The following is a 17296-nucleotide window of genomic DNA, read 5'->3' on the forward strand; positions in this document are numbered from 1 at the left end:
AGTAAAGTATGTGTTGCTGTAGGCTGGCCTACCTATATTTGGATGGTTACATCAGTATGACCAGCAAATTATAATAAACCCTAGTGTGATGGATGATGTCATGGTGTTGAAGATGCAGGTTTGAGAAATCTACTGAAGTTTGCAAGCATATTTGAGGATAGATTAGGTGAATCGATTAGTTATGTCCACAGAATTGGTTTGAGGACAGGATTTCCCAGTAAAACATTTGGCCAGAAGAGTCCTGATGATCAACAGGGATTCAAAGATTGGAACTTGTGTACCTTTGTTCTCCTTTTGTGCATGCTCATCGTGTTAAGGATGTGTTCATTCTTATTCTTCCATTTAAGTCCCAAGAGCACGTACAGAGAGCATTTTTATAGTTTTTTTTCTTTTTATTCTAAACATTGTCATTCGAGATTCTTGTGCTTGTCTCTTTTACGGTATTGTAAAACCGAAATAAAGATTTTGATGATGACTAATCGAGATTAAGTAAAGGCTTTGTTGAGAGTCACGCCGTGTTTGAAGTGATTAAAGAGCCAGTGGAAGCTCCTGAATGCCTTTCTCTGGGGGTTTTCACCAAAACATTTGATGTTATCTTGAGTTTCGTTATGGACTTTCACAGCCTAAATGAGAATGTGGTCACTCTTTCCCGCTTCCCATTATCAACAAAATGATAATGATTTTATCTGGTAGTAAGTATTTCTCCAAAGAGTGATTACCATCGGATCAAATTCCATCCAGAATTGAAGGTACTGATGGCATTTATTACCAGTGAAGGGATCCATCAGTTTACAAGTGTACTAATTGGGTTATCTTCGGGAGATGGTATTTTCCAAAGACTAATGTTAAATGTGTTACCCGAACTCAAAAATATTTTTTTCAAGATGACAATTTGGTTTTTGTGGAGTCTGTAAAATGACACAATTAAATGTTGCAGCAAGTTTCAAGTAGGCTTTCAAATTAGGTGTGACTCTTCAAAAGAAAAAGTGCACATATTTAGAAGAAACAGAATGTTTGTGAGATTTAATTTTGGCAGAGTCATGCCAAAGTCATACTTACTAATTTGCATCGAAATAGCGAGTATTGTTAGAAAAAATGGAAGGGTTTGCATGAGGTCATTTAAAGGTGAATAATGATGGTGGTTGGCTACATTTCAAAATGTTTTAAAAACCATTGTTAGAGTGGATGCTAGTGCAATTGGGATTGGCTTTGTGCTCTCTCATGGCTTCTCATTCTTTGTCTAGCACTGAGAAATTATTAAGTGATGGAAGGTGATGTGTTGGCATCTTCATGGGCAACTGATCATTTCAGAACCTGTATTTTGTGACTCAAGGTTTTGTTAAGGACTCTTCACAAGTCACTGAGTAAAGTGTTCGAGGCCTGGCAGAACAAAAAGCTTACCACTAGAATAACAAGGTCAGTAGCTAAATTGCTGTCATATTGTTGTGTTGAGTATATCCATGGATGCAAAGACAAGGTTGCTGACTGCTTATCTCGATTACCGGATATGTCAGGGTGTTTGAGGCTGAGGGAGTTGTAGCAATGTCGGAGATGCCATTGAAAGTTTTGGAGATAAAATATTCACATAGGATTGACTTGTAGCTATGGGAAAGACATTACTTTATAGGCAATAGTTGTGCTATTACAGAAGGGCTTTTGTGTGGAGAGCACCACTCCAGAATGAGCCTCACTCTTTTGCAACAATTTTGAGAAATTATCTATGTGCAATAAGAGGGGAAAGGTTCATGCCTCCTTTTCTAATTAGGTCTAATTTGTCAGCCTTGGTCCATGAGGGACATTTGAGATAGAGCATGACAGTTGAAAGATTTGTAGAAAGGTTTTGATGGCCAGGTTTGGATGACCAGGTGGAAAGATGGGTCTTGGTTTGTACTGTGTGTAGAGATGCTGTGAACTGTTTAAAAGGTTTGTTTGGTATTCATAAATGAAGGGTAATTTGGGATCTGTAAGCCAAGGGCAACATATATGGAACACCCACTTGTTTTGGACAATATTTGTATTGACTTCATGAGGTTATGCAGCGGTAGTGCTAGATGTATGTTCCAAGTAGACTGAGTTGGTATTCCTGAGGTGCTTGACCACTCATTTTACCATTGGTGCTTTGAGAGTGTTTTTGCAGAGAGGTATTCCTTCTTGTTTGGTCACAGATAATGGTACCCAATTGATTTCTTTGGAAGTTAAGGATTTTTGGGCATGTTGTGGTTTCAGACATATTCTTACTTCCTTGTACAATTCCCAGTTTAATAGTCTAATGGGGAGGGTTAACAGATTGATTAAGGGAGTTATGGAGATGGTGATAAGATCTGTGCTAAATCTTCTGGGTGCGTTGAAGGAGATGTGGGCAAATTGCATTACTGTCAATTCTATTATGGGTAGGTGTACTGTTAGCTGATGAGAGAAGGTCGCCTTGTTCAATGTTGATGTCAGCATGGTTGTGAAACATTTAGTCTCCAGGAAATGATGGCAAGTTGAAACACTTGCAGGTTGTTTGGAGAATTTCAAACTGGAGGATTGGGTTAAAGTCAAGTTTGGCAAGTTGTGTCAAGGACAGTACAAGTTGAAAGGAGCTTACAGAGTGTAAATGGTAGGTGGCAATTGATTTAATTGTTAGTGCAGATATTACATTTAGATGTAGTTTTTTATCTGAAGGGTGATGTCTGTAGTGAGTCAGGTAGGGAAAAAGGCAGCTGCATTAGGTGGCTGTTCATGTCTGATTCAAACTGCAATGGCAATACCATATGAGGAAGGAGTGTTTCAAACCTGCCTAGTAGTTCTGAGTCTCAAATTGGTGCTGCAGGAAATGCTGCTTCTAATTTGGGTTCACTCAATTAATAATATTTGCCCACTATAAGAAAGGAGGTTCACAAAAGATCTCTGAGACCCTCAGATCGTCGGGTGATTTTGTGTGTGGGTAAGCTATTTATTGCTGAATATATTGTTTAATTCATATGAGGGTGATTTGTTGTCTTGTATTTGGCTATATGTTGTGTCTTTGTATCTGTCAGGGTGTTTTCATTAGTTTTTTTCTTAGTGTCTAGTCTATAGTTTTTTTGTATGTTACTCTTTGTGCTGTGTGGGAAAACAGGAGATGTATTGTTGAAAGGTGGGTTATTGGGAGTGGTAGGTAGGCACCTAACACCAGCAAAAAGACCACCGACCAGTACTGGGTCCTAAATAGGGTCTCCATAAATGAGTCCCTTGCTCAACGTTTGGTAGCTGACACAGAGCAATAAGCCTTAACTTAGGAGACAGGTACGTAAAGCATTCACAAACACCTATACAGTACATAAGTGAGACACAACACACAATAAGAATATCACACCAATTTATACAAAGAGGAAATCTGTTTATCTTTAACATGACACCAAAACCATGAAAATACAAAGTACAGAAACAGAGATATGAATTTATAAAGAATAAACACTTTCTAGTGCTTAGAAACCAATAGCGCCACTCCCGGACATCAGCTTGCGCTTGACAAGGACAAAGTTTGAGGCCAACCCCGATGGGGCCCTGCTCGGATCCTTCACACAGGAGGCCTCTGTCAAATGTTACCTTTTGCCCTTCCCCAGATGGTCCTTAACAGGCTTGAACTTCAATTCCCACAATGCACTCTTTCAACCCCATAAAACTCCACTTGACGCATTCCTAGAGTGGGAATCTGGCTGGAGAAGGGTCATGCCAAGCTCTTTTAACCTGTAGCTGCAGGGAGTCCACTCCTTACTCATTTTTGAAGCAAGGCAAAGTCCTCAGAGTTTTAGTCCCATATAGTGCAGTAAGTGCAGGCGTCACCAGGCAGGCCCTTGGGTCCAGATCAGGATTCCAAAAGGAAAAACATCCTTCTTCTTGTGGTTTCAGTAGCATGACTGGGTGGCTCTGCACCTCTCCCATGTTTATTCAGTGCTCTTCAGCGACAATCAGGAGAGCACCCTTGTCCAATGAGGTGCCTGTCAACACCCCAAAGCATGATAACTTCCTCCAAATTGTGGCATGGTCTTGTCCCAATAAGCCCTATTCTCTCAAAATCCATCATGGTGTAAATTTCAGCAGAAACGCAAGAGCTCACTAAACCAACTTTAGAGTATGGCTTATTTCCATAGACTCGCCACACTTACATTTGTGAATTAATCTTCTAGCAATAGTTATGCATCCATAATATATTGCCATCTTATCCCATGAGGCCAACTATCTTCAATGGGGAAAATGAAATATGCAATTTCTTCCTCACCTTGGTTTATAAAACCTCTTTTATAAAGCACCTGCTCATAATTACAGGACTTCCCTGCCCCTGGAACACCTAGAGGAGACATGGGGAGTTCGTAATATACAAAAATTATTTTGCTTATTACTTCACAATGTCCACAGCACCAAAGCCGACTGGGGAAAAATAAAATGGGCAGCTTTTGCTCACCAGGGTTTATAAAACATATTTTATAGGGGTCCTGTTTATAGGTACATGGCCCCTCGCCCGTGGAACACCTAGGGGAGACCTGGGGGGTACCCATAATATAAAAATAAGGTAGATTATCACTTTCAAAGTGCCCATACCACCAAAGTCGAGTTTGCCGCAAATGTTACTTTTAAAAGCAGGTTCTCAGCAGTGCACAAATGCAAGTGAAACAAAGGCAGCTGGCCTCTTAAATGCTGTGTCCTAACATATACTAGGGACTTATGGGTAGTTTGTATCCCCTTCCTTACTTGGGACATATAGGTTAGGTCATACCTGTAGTATCCTGATGTTATGGATTGCCTCTCCTATGTTTCCCTGTCCCTAGCTGTTCAGTCTGTGTGAGTGTTCTGAATGGAATTGTTGGTGTATGGACTATGAGTGGAATGCTTGGCTGACTGAATGAGGGATGACAGTTGATGGATGGGGCTGAGCATCTAGCAGGCTGCTTCCGGTGCGGTTGCTGTAGCATTATACCTGGTTTCATTCTACCTGTTTACCTGCTTTTGTGTTACATGAATAAACCTACATTGACTTCATCACTACAGCAGCTCAGTGCACTTGTTTGTGTTTAACATAGCAATGGGTCTGGTCCTGACTAGCAGAGGCTAGAGCACAGTCAACTACCACCAGTATCAATCAGTACAAAAAGAATTGAGGGTGAACATGCAAAAAGGGTGACTTACTAACATGTATTATAATTGTAAATGCAGCAGAATGATAACCAAGTCTTTAAATTCCAAATAATCAAGTAGTAAGGTTTCATCAGTGTACTTTGGAACATTTATTAGGTAGTTTTGCAGTGGTGCCTGGACTTGTGGGGGCATCACAGACTTGCTTCTGACTAAACGATTCCGGTAAATAAGAAAACGTTTTAGACTTGGTTACAGTGCACTAACCAAAGAGCAAAAAATATGAATAACTTGAAACTGTGTCCAAAGCCATCATTCGGCTGCATATCATGAATGAGTCTATGACAAGTGAATGAACGAACAGTGTTCTTATTTGGCATACAAATAAAACCACTTAATTTCATGCATTTTGCCACCATCTATTTGTCGATTCTAGCGTCAGAAATTAAATTTACCAGAACAATAGAGTTCTCTCCAAGCTCCTTTTTTGCGGTTTCTCTAGAGCGCTCAACCCTATGTTCTGTCTCAGTGGTGGCTGGTGAGATTTGAAAGTGGTGGGGCGAAACTTTCCATGAGAGAGCACCAGGGCGAGCCAGCGCAGTTAGCCAGCCTGAACTATTAAAAGGGGTTACGGGAGGGGGTTCTCTCCCCGAGAAAATTTTGAAATATAAGTGGGCAAATGGTGCATTTTCAAGCCAATTTGAGAAGTAAGAGGCTAATAAAGCAATTGTGAAAGTGCAGTTATTACATTAATAAAGGGATGTAAAAAGAAAACATGGCAGCCAGCACTGGGCTGTGGGCCAGGGTCCAGACAGACTGTTCTGCCAGTGCCTGGGGCCAGATGCAAGATATACGTCAGCTGTCTTTTTTCTGTTATTGATTTCTTCGCAGTAAAATCCTTGACAAGCATTGCAGGTACACATTGCTGTGCCATGTTTAGCCATAAAATTGACTGTTCTCAAATTAATTTGTATGGGTCTTGTTTGAAGCGACTTGCGCTATAAGCCGGAAAAAATATCTGTCTCTTCAACGCCTACCTCTAAGTGCTAGCACACGTTTAAGAGTATAACAACTATGAAAATGTCATTCAATCCACTCAACATTCCCATTTGAAATGCTTCCGTTTGAAGTCAAATAAATGGTGCCCAAAGAGTTTGTATATTGGCAAAAATCATAATGCTAAAAATAAGTGTGCGATACAATATGTGCAGACACTAAGACACCTTTGTGTGTGTTGCACTTTTTGTTACGAATCAGCCAGGGTATATATATATCATTAATCTTTTATTACAAATTTCCAATGCCTATTCCTGCAGAAGTTTTAAAGTAATTAAATTTCACAGCTAAGCTGAGCTAAGCGCAACAGATAAACAGAGCTATCTTCGTGTTTTAATGAAGCAGCAAACGATTGCTCCTTAACAAGGCTGCTGTTACACTGCACCAGTCTGCGTTGACGTTCTCACTCTAAACACTACTAACACTCTTTGTGCAGAGTGTCTTTGTGCAGAGTGAGTCACTCTGCACTTCAAAGAGTGTTGATGTGTGTAGAGTGGGAAGGAACGCGTCACTCTTCGGCCTGCGTTGCTTCAGTTTCATGGTGTCACTCCTGGACAGCCCTCCCACTCAGACAGACTCAAATCGACGATGAGATCTTAGTCTGTGCTTAAACACAGAGACTGCTGCTGAGTTCAGTTTTCTCAGGCTCGCAGCAGGTGGGGAAGCCCCGTTGGTGCAGGGTAACAGTCAGATACACATAGGGACAACAGGTAGGAGATATAAGCAACTTGCATTGAGCAACGCAGACGGAGAAACAAGTAAACAAGAGCACACAGAAAGACTTGACTCCTGAATGTGAAAGTGTCCAAGTTCCAAGTATATTGTGCTTTATTGAATGACTTAGAAAGATACAAAATACTACATCAAATAGGAAACAATACACACATAGACACCATAACTGCATATGTGAAAAGAAGACTGCATCAGCATAATTAATTAGTCTACTATGTAAGGACCGAAGCGCTGTGCAAGAAATTCCGAATTGTCAGCCACTATAGAAAATGAAAGACAAAATTACTCCAAATGATCGGATGGTTGCTAAAAATAAAGGGGCATATTATTATGATAGGTGATAAAATTATGGGCTTGATAATATGCTCTATGGAATTCCAATTGAAGTCCATGTTAGATGTGAAGGACATTAGCGGCAGAAAACTGCAGCTAAAACAGCGATAATTTTATCGCCTGTCTTGATAATATGCCCCAAAGTTCTCTAAAACAGGGATGCTCATTTTAAAGTTAGTGGGGTATATACACAAAATACGCTGGACAGCTTCTAAAGCAAAATAGGAAAAGTAGCATAGCTTCCAGCCCCAGCCCGTCGACAAATTATCTAATTGCACAGCCTGCAGCACTGCAGGCCAGGCCAGGGCCGACCAGTAACATGACACAGTTCTGCCCTGGCATGATTACATTAGTACGGCAGGCCATGATGACTGTGTAATATGTGCTGCATCACGTGGCACTGGCTGTAATATTCCAGGGGCCAGCGGCACATCATGGACATATCATGCATAATAAACACAGTACTGAATAAACATGTAGCGCCGCGCAGGCTCGTAGACTGACTCTTGTCTCGTACTCACTCTCACTGTCGAGTGTGTCGTCGCAGACTTGTACTTGGTGGTGGTCAGTGTGTGTGTTGGACTGCGCTCCGTCCTCAGCCTCAGGTCAGGTGACTGATCAGTACAGAGGGTCGTCCGATGATAAAGAAATTAGTTGGCCTCAGGCTCCCAGTCCCAGGCAGGGCAACGTTGCAACGAGGTACTCGAGTCACGGTGCTACTAGTACTGCTAGTCAGGCTGGCTGACTCTCTCCCACTCACGCTCTGAGTCAGACGCTCGCACACTATCTGTGTGTTCAGATGGGGCCATCCCTGGGATGGCACGTCATATGATGTACGCATGCTAAAACTTTATATATAAATACATAAAATGGAGGAGAGTGAGCACCCAGACTCCCGGAGCAGAGAGAGCGGGGCTAAGGTGAGGCCCATGACCATTCACTGCACGGCTTTACAGTAAAGACATGCAGTGATTGGTGGTCAATATGCCCCCATGCTCCTGGACATGGCCCGACTGTGCCCAGTGACTAAGCAGCCAAAGCAGGCGCTGCTAAGCCTAAAGCAACACTTGGATTGGCCTGGGGCAGGAGACCACACCGCTCCTTAGAAGGCCGTGGGGCTGCGGTTTCGACCCATCCCCCTCCTCAATTTTCTACAGCGAGAGTGGCAAGATTTCAGGGACTACGCATCTCAGGCTGGCCAGGGAACAGCACCCGGCCAACTCAACATGCGCATTTCCATTTTTGCTGCACTCACTGGCTCAGGGAATGCCGATATGTCGAGGTGCTCCCCCCCTCTCAGTGACGTCACAGTAATCGCATGCCCACGGCCGCGGCTGAGTGAGACAGCAGAGCTGACTTTTGCAGTGCCTGCCACTAATAGTGAGTGCTGGACCCCTGGGGCAAAATAATCAGTGGGACGACGCCCAAACGCCCACACAAAGGAACCACCACTGTTCTGTCTTTAGCCCCTTCTGCCATGTCTCTCTCTCTTCCTTTGCCCCACCAGTCATTCTTTGCTCCTGAAGTCCCCGATTGCTCTCTCTGACACCAAGCTCTGTTGTGGGTCGGTGATTCTTTTGCTATCCGCCTTGGTCTTGCTCTCACTATTTTTCGTCCATCGCTGTTGTATATGTACGTGCGATTTCAGTGGTTCAAAAAAAAATATTGTCCGGCTCAGGGATATCAGAGGCTGGGGAAGAGCCTATGAATGAAGCACTTTCTTTGTAACCCACCGTTGCTTTAAATATTAATCGTGTAATGTACAAGTTCAGACGAAAGGTTGCAGTTCTTATTAGGAAGTATTTAAAAACTGAAAGCAGCTTGAGTGACAATAGCAGCCTTCTCTATTTCCAGATACAAAGGCTTCTCCAGAGTGCTTTTCCCAGATTCACGGTATCTAAAGAGATTAATTGTCTGTGCACTATTTAAATGAAACTGAGAACATGCTCCTCATAAGATCCGGTACATTACAGGCTAGTGAAGAATGGTGAATATATTGCATATCCATTATATGCATTTCACATCCAACAAAGGTCTTTGTTTTTTGTTATTATATTTTTTCTAAAAAGTGCTTTCTTTTCTTTCTTTGTGCATAAGATGAATCCCAAATGATAAAAGGATATTTCAGTGCCTCTCTTTCATTATTTTTCATGCAGGCTAAGAAGCAAGATGTTCCTCGTGAGGACCAGGGGCCATCTGTCAAGAATTTGGATTTTTGGCCTAATCTTATAACTCTTATGGTGACAATCATTGATGAAGATAAGACTGCATATACACCTACCCTGAATCAGTAAGTTGTATTTTCTGTGCCTTTAACAGAATGTCAACGTAGCTTCGGGCGTATGGAGAAGACTGAAGTCTTGATATTATCTTTGCATAGTGAACCAAATGTACAAACTTTTTTGCGGTCGCAAGCAGGAAAGCGACTCAATTGCGACTGCAAAAAAGGCTGTTGGTCTTTACAAACGCCATTTTGCAAGTTGGTGACTTACATAATAGTGTTCGCGGCTCGCTTTTAGGAAGGGGTGTGCCAAGGGGTCCCTTCCTAATAGCGAGGCAGAATGGTATGTACCATTGTTTTACGACTGCAGTCGCAGAAAACTCTTGCAGTTTACTACCTACTTCTAGTAGGTGGTAAGCCAATCGAACAATGGGAGGGGTCCCCAGGGGACCCCGTCCCATTTGTGAATGGATGCAAAAATATTTTTTAAGAGGAGGCAGTGGTCTCATGGGCCACTGCCTACTCTTAAGAAATGAAACAGAAACATTGAATTTTTCTTTTTTAAATGCATCCCGTTTCCTTTAGGGAAAACGGGCTGCACTTAAAAATTCCTGCTTTATTGAAAAAGCAGTCACAGACATGATGGTCTGCTGACCCCAACAGCCCACCATCCCTGCAAGTGTTGGCCATTCCCAATGGGTCGCAAATTGCGACCTGCCTCATGACTATTGATGAAGAAGGTCATTTGCAACCCCATTAGAAATCGCAAACAGTGTCTGAGACACTGTGGTACAATCCATTTTGCGAGTCCCAAGACGTTGCAATTTACAACTCGCAAAATGGAACTGTCGTACGTCTGTCCCAGTATTACCTATTCAAAACCACCGGTATTGAGATAAATGCAAATTAGGCAGCTTCTCTATTTACTCTGGCAGCTGGAGACAAGTTTCAAAGCTGGCAATTGCTTGGCCCAACCATGGCATTAGCGTCTGTAATGTGACCAGACCTGCGATTAACCTTCATTTATAAGTATTTCCTATTTATTTTTAGTGATGATATATATTGCTGGTGGAAGCACCTGGCACAAAGCTGTTTTCACATATTTTACTCAAAAATTTACTGACAGGTTCTTAATGAGCCCATAAATATTTTAATTTCCAGTTGTTTCTTTATAATCACATTGAGGATGTATTAATTCTATTTAGTAGAATGGGCTATATTACACTCCTAGTGTGTGCAGGTAGTTTTTTTGCGCACATCATCTGCAGAGGAAGCCAAATGTTCAAAAATATACAAATTATGCAACTATATTCAGCATAAAAATTGGCTAAAAAGTATGCTTTATATAATAGTTAAATAGTAATTTATCACCAGACGAGATATGCAACAGAAACCTAATTGATAACTTCAACGGACATTTTCTATCTCCTCTTAAAAACGAGGCATGCATTTCAACATGTTGTTGCACAATTAAGTTTACATTGCATCCAACAACTGCACTAATTGTAGTATTTTTGTAGAAATGTCCATACTTAGAATTTACATTTTTCTCGTATTTCTGATAACGTTGGCGTAGTTTAACGAATCTTCGCGAAATTTTTAATCAGTGATATCAGTGATATCATTTGAGATGTTATCAGTGATGACATCAGTGAAGTCACTGACCATGTCATTAGTGATGTAATATGTGAGGTCATAAGCAGTGCATTGTGGGGGCACGAGTTACAGTTAGCTCAGCTGACTATAACGGCTGAATTTCACTGGTATTGTTTGAGTGAAATGTGAAGCTATCTATAACGTCCCTGTAAACGTACTTTTTTCATTGAATATGATATATATATATATATATATATATATTTATATATATATATATATATATATATATATATATATATATATATATATATATATATATAGATAGATAGATAGATATATACTCTATCAAACAAGTTGCCCTGGTGAGGATGGCACTCCCGAAGTGTGAACTCATACACACGAAAGCCGCAGCAGTCTCATGGTTCACCTTTATTCAAATCTTGGCTCAACGCGTTTCAAGCAATGTGCTCTTGTTCACGAGCCCCGTCTGGTAAGGAAATAACAGAAGCCAACGGATAGAGGACACCTGCTCATTGTTAGTAAAAATGTTACACCCATGTGGGCGTGTCCTGATTCACCATATGACTCCAGTGCATTCTGGTATATGCATTCCCAAAATCCAAATTACTGCCCAAGTGGGTGGCGCTGTAATCCCAACATCCATAAATATAAAGCCACAGTGGGGTGAAGTAAAATAAAACCAACATAGTCTGTTGCCATATAAAGGCTGTTAGTGTAAGGTTTGTTTTAGGATGTGTTTTAGGCTTTGCTTTGGAACCTAAATCGAGTCCAGCAGAAATAGAGATGGTAGAAGTGCGTATTTTGTCCCTCATTAATAGTGGCTCAGAGAAAGGCGCAATACTCATTGCAGTCCAAAAAATCCAATGACTCTGGAATTGGAAATATAGGACTTTATTGATTGTGTTAAATATTACTTTATTCTGTGATGATGGAAAATATTATGCATATTTTAATGCCTTTTTGTTTAGGTAATTACCAGGCATTTTTCCATGTTAAATAGCAGCATGTTGGATCTGCTAAAATCTAACAGGGCATGCAAACTTTATTGCAGTCAGTAATTACTGTGTATGTTAAAAAAAAACAGAGAGCCATTTGTAATGAGGGTATTTATAGTAAAATAGGAAGAAACCCCAAAAATATACCTCAAATATAGAGTCAAAATGCTTTACAGTGGTCAGGGGCCACAAGAAAGCTCACATGACTAGATCTATGGGGCCGATAAGGCTAAAAGGTATGTGTAAGATACCGAGAAATTGAGAAGGATGTGAGTTCTTCACTATCAAGTCTGCAACATTCTGCCTGCTAGGAGCCAAGTACCCTATCCTGGCCAGAGGCATAGCTTTGGGGGAGTGGGTGTTTGGGGTGTTTCATCCTTCTAGTAAATACATTTACTGAGATAGATAGTTGGGTTAAAGTACTTTCAGTCGGGTATGGTGAGGTCAATGGTGGCTACTATTATTTAAAAACAGTGGGGAGGGTCGTAACACGATGCTGAAAAGACTCACACATGCTGCATGTTTCTCCTCCTCCAACTCCTGGGTGACAAACAGGAAGGTGGTTCACAACTTCCTGTCATGCCATCAACCAATCCTGGAGCCGCTCTTATGCTTTTTTTAACATGAGCGCAGCTTTGGGATGGATAGAGCAGGCTAATCCAGAGTTCATTTTGTTACAGTCACAGTCAGTGCCAGTAATGCCCTGGCTGTTCCACAACCCAGGTATTGCTGGGTCAACAATGCACATGTCAGTCAGCTAGGTCCTCAGTACACAGCTAGCCTATCTGACATGTGCACTGGCAGGAATCACTATGCTGCTATTGCAGCCCACCCCAACCCTTACACACGTCAGCACGAGCCAGCACTGCAGCACAAAGAATAATAAAATGATAATGACCATTTGATTATTCTGTGTGTTTACCTGCAGCGCTCACTGCAGGCTGAGCGATGCTTCTTCGCATGTTAGGAGAAACCACCACTGGGCGAGATGTCTGTCAGATTTCATCTGAGATTTTTAAATATACACAGACAAAGGCGCACACGCACTCTCCCTCTCTCTGTTTTGAAAGTCTTCAGAAAATGTTGGTTACTTTTACAACTTCTTGTGTTTTCTCTTACTCAGTAACACTGCCACTACCTATCTTCATTCCTCTCCCATTCCACTGCCTCTTAAGCCCCTCTCATGAACACAAATTGCTTTCCAATCACTCTGTGGAATCCTTCTGCGTAAAATATTGGCAGTGACCCATCGCCGCATTATGGGACACCCTTACACTTCCTTACGGTCGTTGTGGCTTGGGTGTTCCCAATTTACATTTATAATATTTATCAGCTCAGTGCCGTTACACACACAGGTGGGGTTCCAAGAGAAGGAGGAGAAAAAAGCTAGAGCCACCCTGATCTCACTGACCAAGCCACACCCTTGGTCCAGGAATATGACTCTCTCAGGGTGGCAAGGCAGAGAAGAAGTGCAAGGCCTACACAGGGGAATTGATGTAATCTAGTACCCCGGTCAACAAGTGTGAAGCAAACCACATCCAACAAGTCATCATCTAGTCATTGCTTTTGCTTATTAAAAGGAAAAGTACTTTATTAAGTGCACAGTTTGCCAGGTGGAAATACTTTGGGTAACATTTTCTTAGCACTTGACATCTCTAGCAAGCACTAAACCCTAAAACCATGGTACCACACCTTCACATAGTGGGAAGTTGTTATCAAAATTCAAGGCTACTGTTTTTATCAAGGTGTCAGCACAATAAAAGCAGAAGTATTTCATAATAAACCAATGCACACACATTAAAACCACTAATAATGGTAACCTCCTAAAATGGAACACTTTATTATATGTAATGATTCACTGTTAACTTTATTGTCGTCAATAAAGCATTTCAATGTTCTGTAAAAGTTGTGTCTAAGTATTTGTTTTCAACGTTTACACCTACTGCAAAGCAGCCTTAGGACCCGACAATAAAGGTACCTGCTCTTTAGAGCCATAAGGCTAAAAGCTCCCTGGTCCAGGAGTGCCTCATAAAATACATAAACTTCTCCTGGGGACATTAATAACAGCTCCTGAAAACTTAGAACGCTTTAATGAAAGCATGTGTGACAGCCCGGCAGTACAAGCTAATAATCAATGGTTGTGCGTCTGAAATCTCTTGGCACCACAGGAGCAGATATGCAAAATTTGTCTTCAATTCCCTGGAGGAGTCTGAGGATCGACTGTTGCCTGAGGGTTACTCTTTTCATGAACTGGACACGTGCCACAACCAAATGATTTATTTTGACTTCCTTACTCTTGTTTGTCAATGAGCTGTCTGCACGTTACCTTTGTTTTCATATCCAGGAGCCCTTTCCCTTCCTATGGGATTCCCAGAATGAGGCACTTTCCTTGGGTAGCATGGGAGCCTGAGCCAGTGTGACCCATCTTTGTCTCCAGCCATGGTCAGAGGAGGTGGGCTTCAGATGCTCTATGTCTCCTTGTTTCCCCAAACATGGACACAGTTAGCGGGAGGCAGTGCACAATGAACTTTCTGGTGCTGGGAAGTTAATGTCCCTGAGCAAGAAAATATTCATGTCCTGGTTAGTCCCTGGTCGCTAGAGGTCACCGGGGACCAGGTTTGAAGGAGCACAGTCTTACTCATGGGCCCTTTTGATTTGGATGGTCCGCAGGTAGATAGAGCTCCTGGGATATTTTCAAATTAGAAAAGGGTGAACACTATTCACTCATCTGAGGTGGTTTCCTTCCATGTCAGTCTCTGGGGACAAGGGATCCACGAGGACAAACTAATACAAATAAGGGGGAGTGCCATGTGTGCCCAAGGGGCCACTTTCTTTTCTTACTAGGTCCTTGGCCCTCTTTCGGTAGGTTTAAACCATTCAAGATAGAGAATGTTACTCATGTTCCCTTGTGAGGTATTTTCCTCTTGGTACCAGCATCTGGCCACCAAAAGGGACAATTGATGCATCTGCTTGTTTCTAAACCTCTCTTCGTCTTTTAGAAACTGTTTTTCTTCTTTACTTCCCCCTTTTTCTTAGGGGCAGCTCAGGGCCTGCTCTCCTGCCCTTTATCTCCTGGGAAAAAAACAGTCCTTTGTCCAGTGACACTCTGCAGCCCAACATGCATGATAGCCTCACTACCTCAATTTTTCATGGCCCACAGCATCCTTTTCTACTTGTAGGGCACCCACGTGGTAGCATATGTCAGGTGGCTGCCCTTTGATGAGGGTTACACCTCTGCCAGCACAGTCTTCCGATGACCCAGACTAACTTTTCTCCCCCAGGGTCCTCAGCAGGTACTTCCCTCTACTGCCCCTCAGAGAGTGTGAGGGTAGAGCAACATATTGCTGTACATTACTTGGGGTAGTAGAAGATGATCATAAACATAAAGTGGGGATTACACAAATACAATGAACATATACATTTCACATTGTGGGCACAGGGAAACTAATGATTTGGCCAGAATTACACAATGTTGAATCCGGCACCAAGGCTGAGATGCAAACCTGAGTCCCAAGGTTCCAAAGTCAGACGCTCAAGCCAAATCCACAAGGCCATATTTCCTCCCTCAGTTCAAGTCCAGATGGGCCCAACACACCACAAAAGCTTCTTGTCCTCTTCAGTGTCCTGTGAAATACATCTTCTAAGTCATTTTTTCTTCCCTGTGCAGGGTTTTTAAGTGAGGGTGGAAATGTCCAGAAGGCAGACTCCGCTGCCTAATCCTAGGATGACAGATCATCACTCCACTCCATTAGCCAACTTTCCTACAGAATACTTTGAGACATAAGAAACATGGCGACTTGAGGTGGTATGTTGAAATACCTCTTGTAGAGCCTGTAACAATGTGTTATAAGAATACTTTATTTATAAAACAGTGAGCGCATATGCTAACAAGAAAATATTTTCTGTCATCGTAGACACTAGACAAAGAATACAGTTAAAAAATTGGTCCATCCATTAATATACACTTTCTCACATTTGAAGTTCAGGCTAAGGAACATAAAGGAAATATAACCCTGGCATTGCCTCCCTGGTTATTTATAGCTGCCTTGCAATGTCTTCTATGTTTTGTGTGTGTCCTGTTTGTTAAAAAACATTTTGTGATGTGATGTTGTCATCATTAGACAGTTCTCAAAATGTGTAACTGGCAATTACAAATTAAGAGGAACTGACCAAATCATCATTATGGTTCTATTATGGCAATTTGAGATATTTGTCTTGGCCCCCATGAGCCTAGTTTGCAGTCCAGTGTAATTGTTCTTTGATGCAAGTGTGTCCTATAATAGCATTGTTGACAGATAGCATGTGTTAAAGAAGTTGGAAGAAATATTCCAAAAGCTTGGCAGGGCATGCCTGCGGAGATGTTAATACCAGGTTATTCATTTTTTTATAATTTAGTCATCCCGGTTGTAATGCTTAAAAGTATAATGTAGAGGTGCTGAAATCTAATCAGTCATCTTTCTGTGTATTACAAATGAATAGGTTATGACTCTATTCTGAATAAGATTACTATTAGGTAGTATGTTTATCCAAGTTGCAGGAAAATGGGTTTTGACCCATTGAATCCACCTAGATTTTTGCATTCTGACCTTTTGCTAGTAGTAGGTCCCACTAACTGTAGGCTCTGTTAAAGTGGACTGGTAGTGCAAGCCACCAGTGTATGCCTTTTAAAACAAGGTTCACACCTGGAATAAGAGACCCTGGGCTGACTGGACATGAACACATATGTACGCACATGTGTACTGAGTGAGGGGTACTTTGGTCCAGCTTGGTCTGTATCTGTGCAAAAGTAGCCTGTCTAAGAAGGGGGCTTTCAGGAATCGATGCTGACGTGTGTAGGATTTAAAATGTGGATGGGGAGTCATAATGTAAGTATGTTGTGGTTCACAGAAAAGGGTGTATGTTTATCTGTGTTTGATAATATGAGCAAAAAGTACACTTTTCCCATAGTTAGGTGAGACTAGGGTGACACACCAGTCTTATGGCAAGCGGGAATTACAATTGTAGATTTATTTTTATGTTTGTCCGATTTGCACTCTTTCTAGGATTTGGGGATTTATTATACTTCTCCTAGTTATACTCCTGCCATTAGGTCACCCTGTTGGGCCCAGTTACTTTCTTTTGCTGGGTAGCAAAAGGTTCATAGGATTCTTCATAGCAAAGGGCCATTTGACAGTGATTAGGCTAGTGCCTGGCAGAGAAAAGGGATGGGACAGAATCTGCATGAACTAATTACTTTTTACAGTGC

At 41.7% G+C, this 17296-nt stretch overlaps 1 protein-coding gene across 1 annotated transcript in view; it reads left to right on the forward strand.

Annotated features, from left to right (window-relative positions):
- UNC13C (unc-13 homolog C) overlaps window positions 1-17296 on the forward strand; it is a 1503140-nt gene that overhangs the window by 864447 nt on the left and 621397 nt on the right. Inside the window, exon 17 of the mRNA XM_078684856.1 lies at window positions 9375-9508. Within this exon, the coding sequence (XP_078540982.1) occupies window positions 9375-9508 (134 nt within the window). The remainder of the gene's footprint in view (window positions 1-9374; window positions 9509-17296) is intronic.

The sequence above is a fragment of the Lissotriton helveticus genome, chromosome 3_2, assembly GCF_964261635.1.
Source record: "Lissotriton helveticus chromosome 3_2, aLisHel1.1, whole genome shotgun sequence".
Classification (NCBI taxonomy): Eukaryota; Metazoa; Chordata; class Amphibia; order Caudata; family Salamandridae; genus Lissotriton; species Lissotriton helveticus.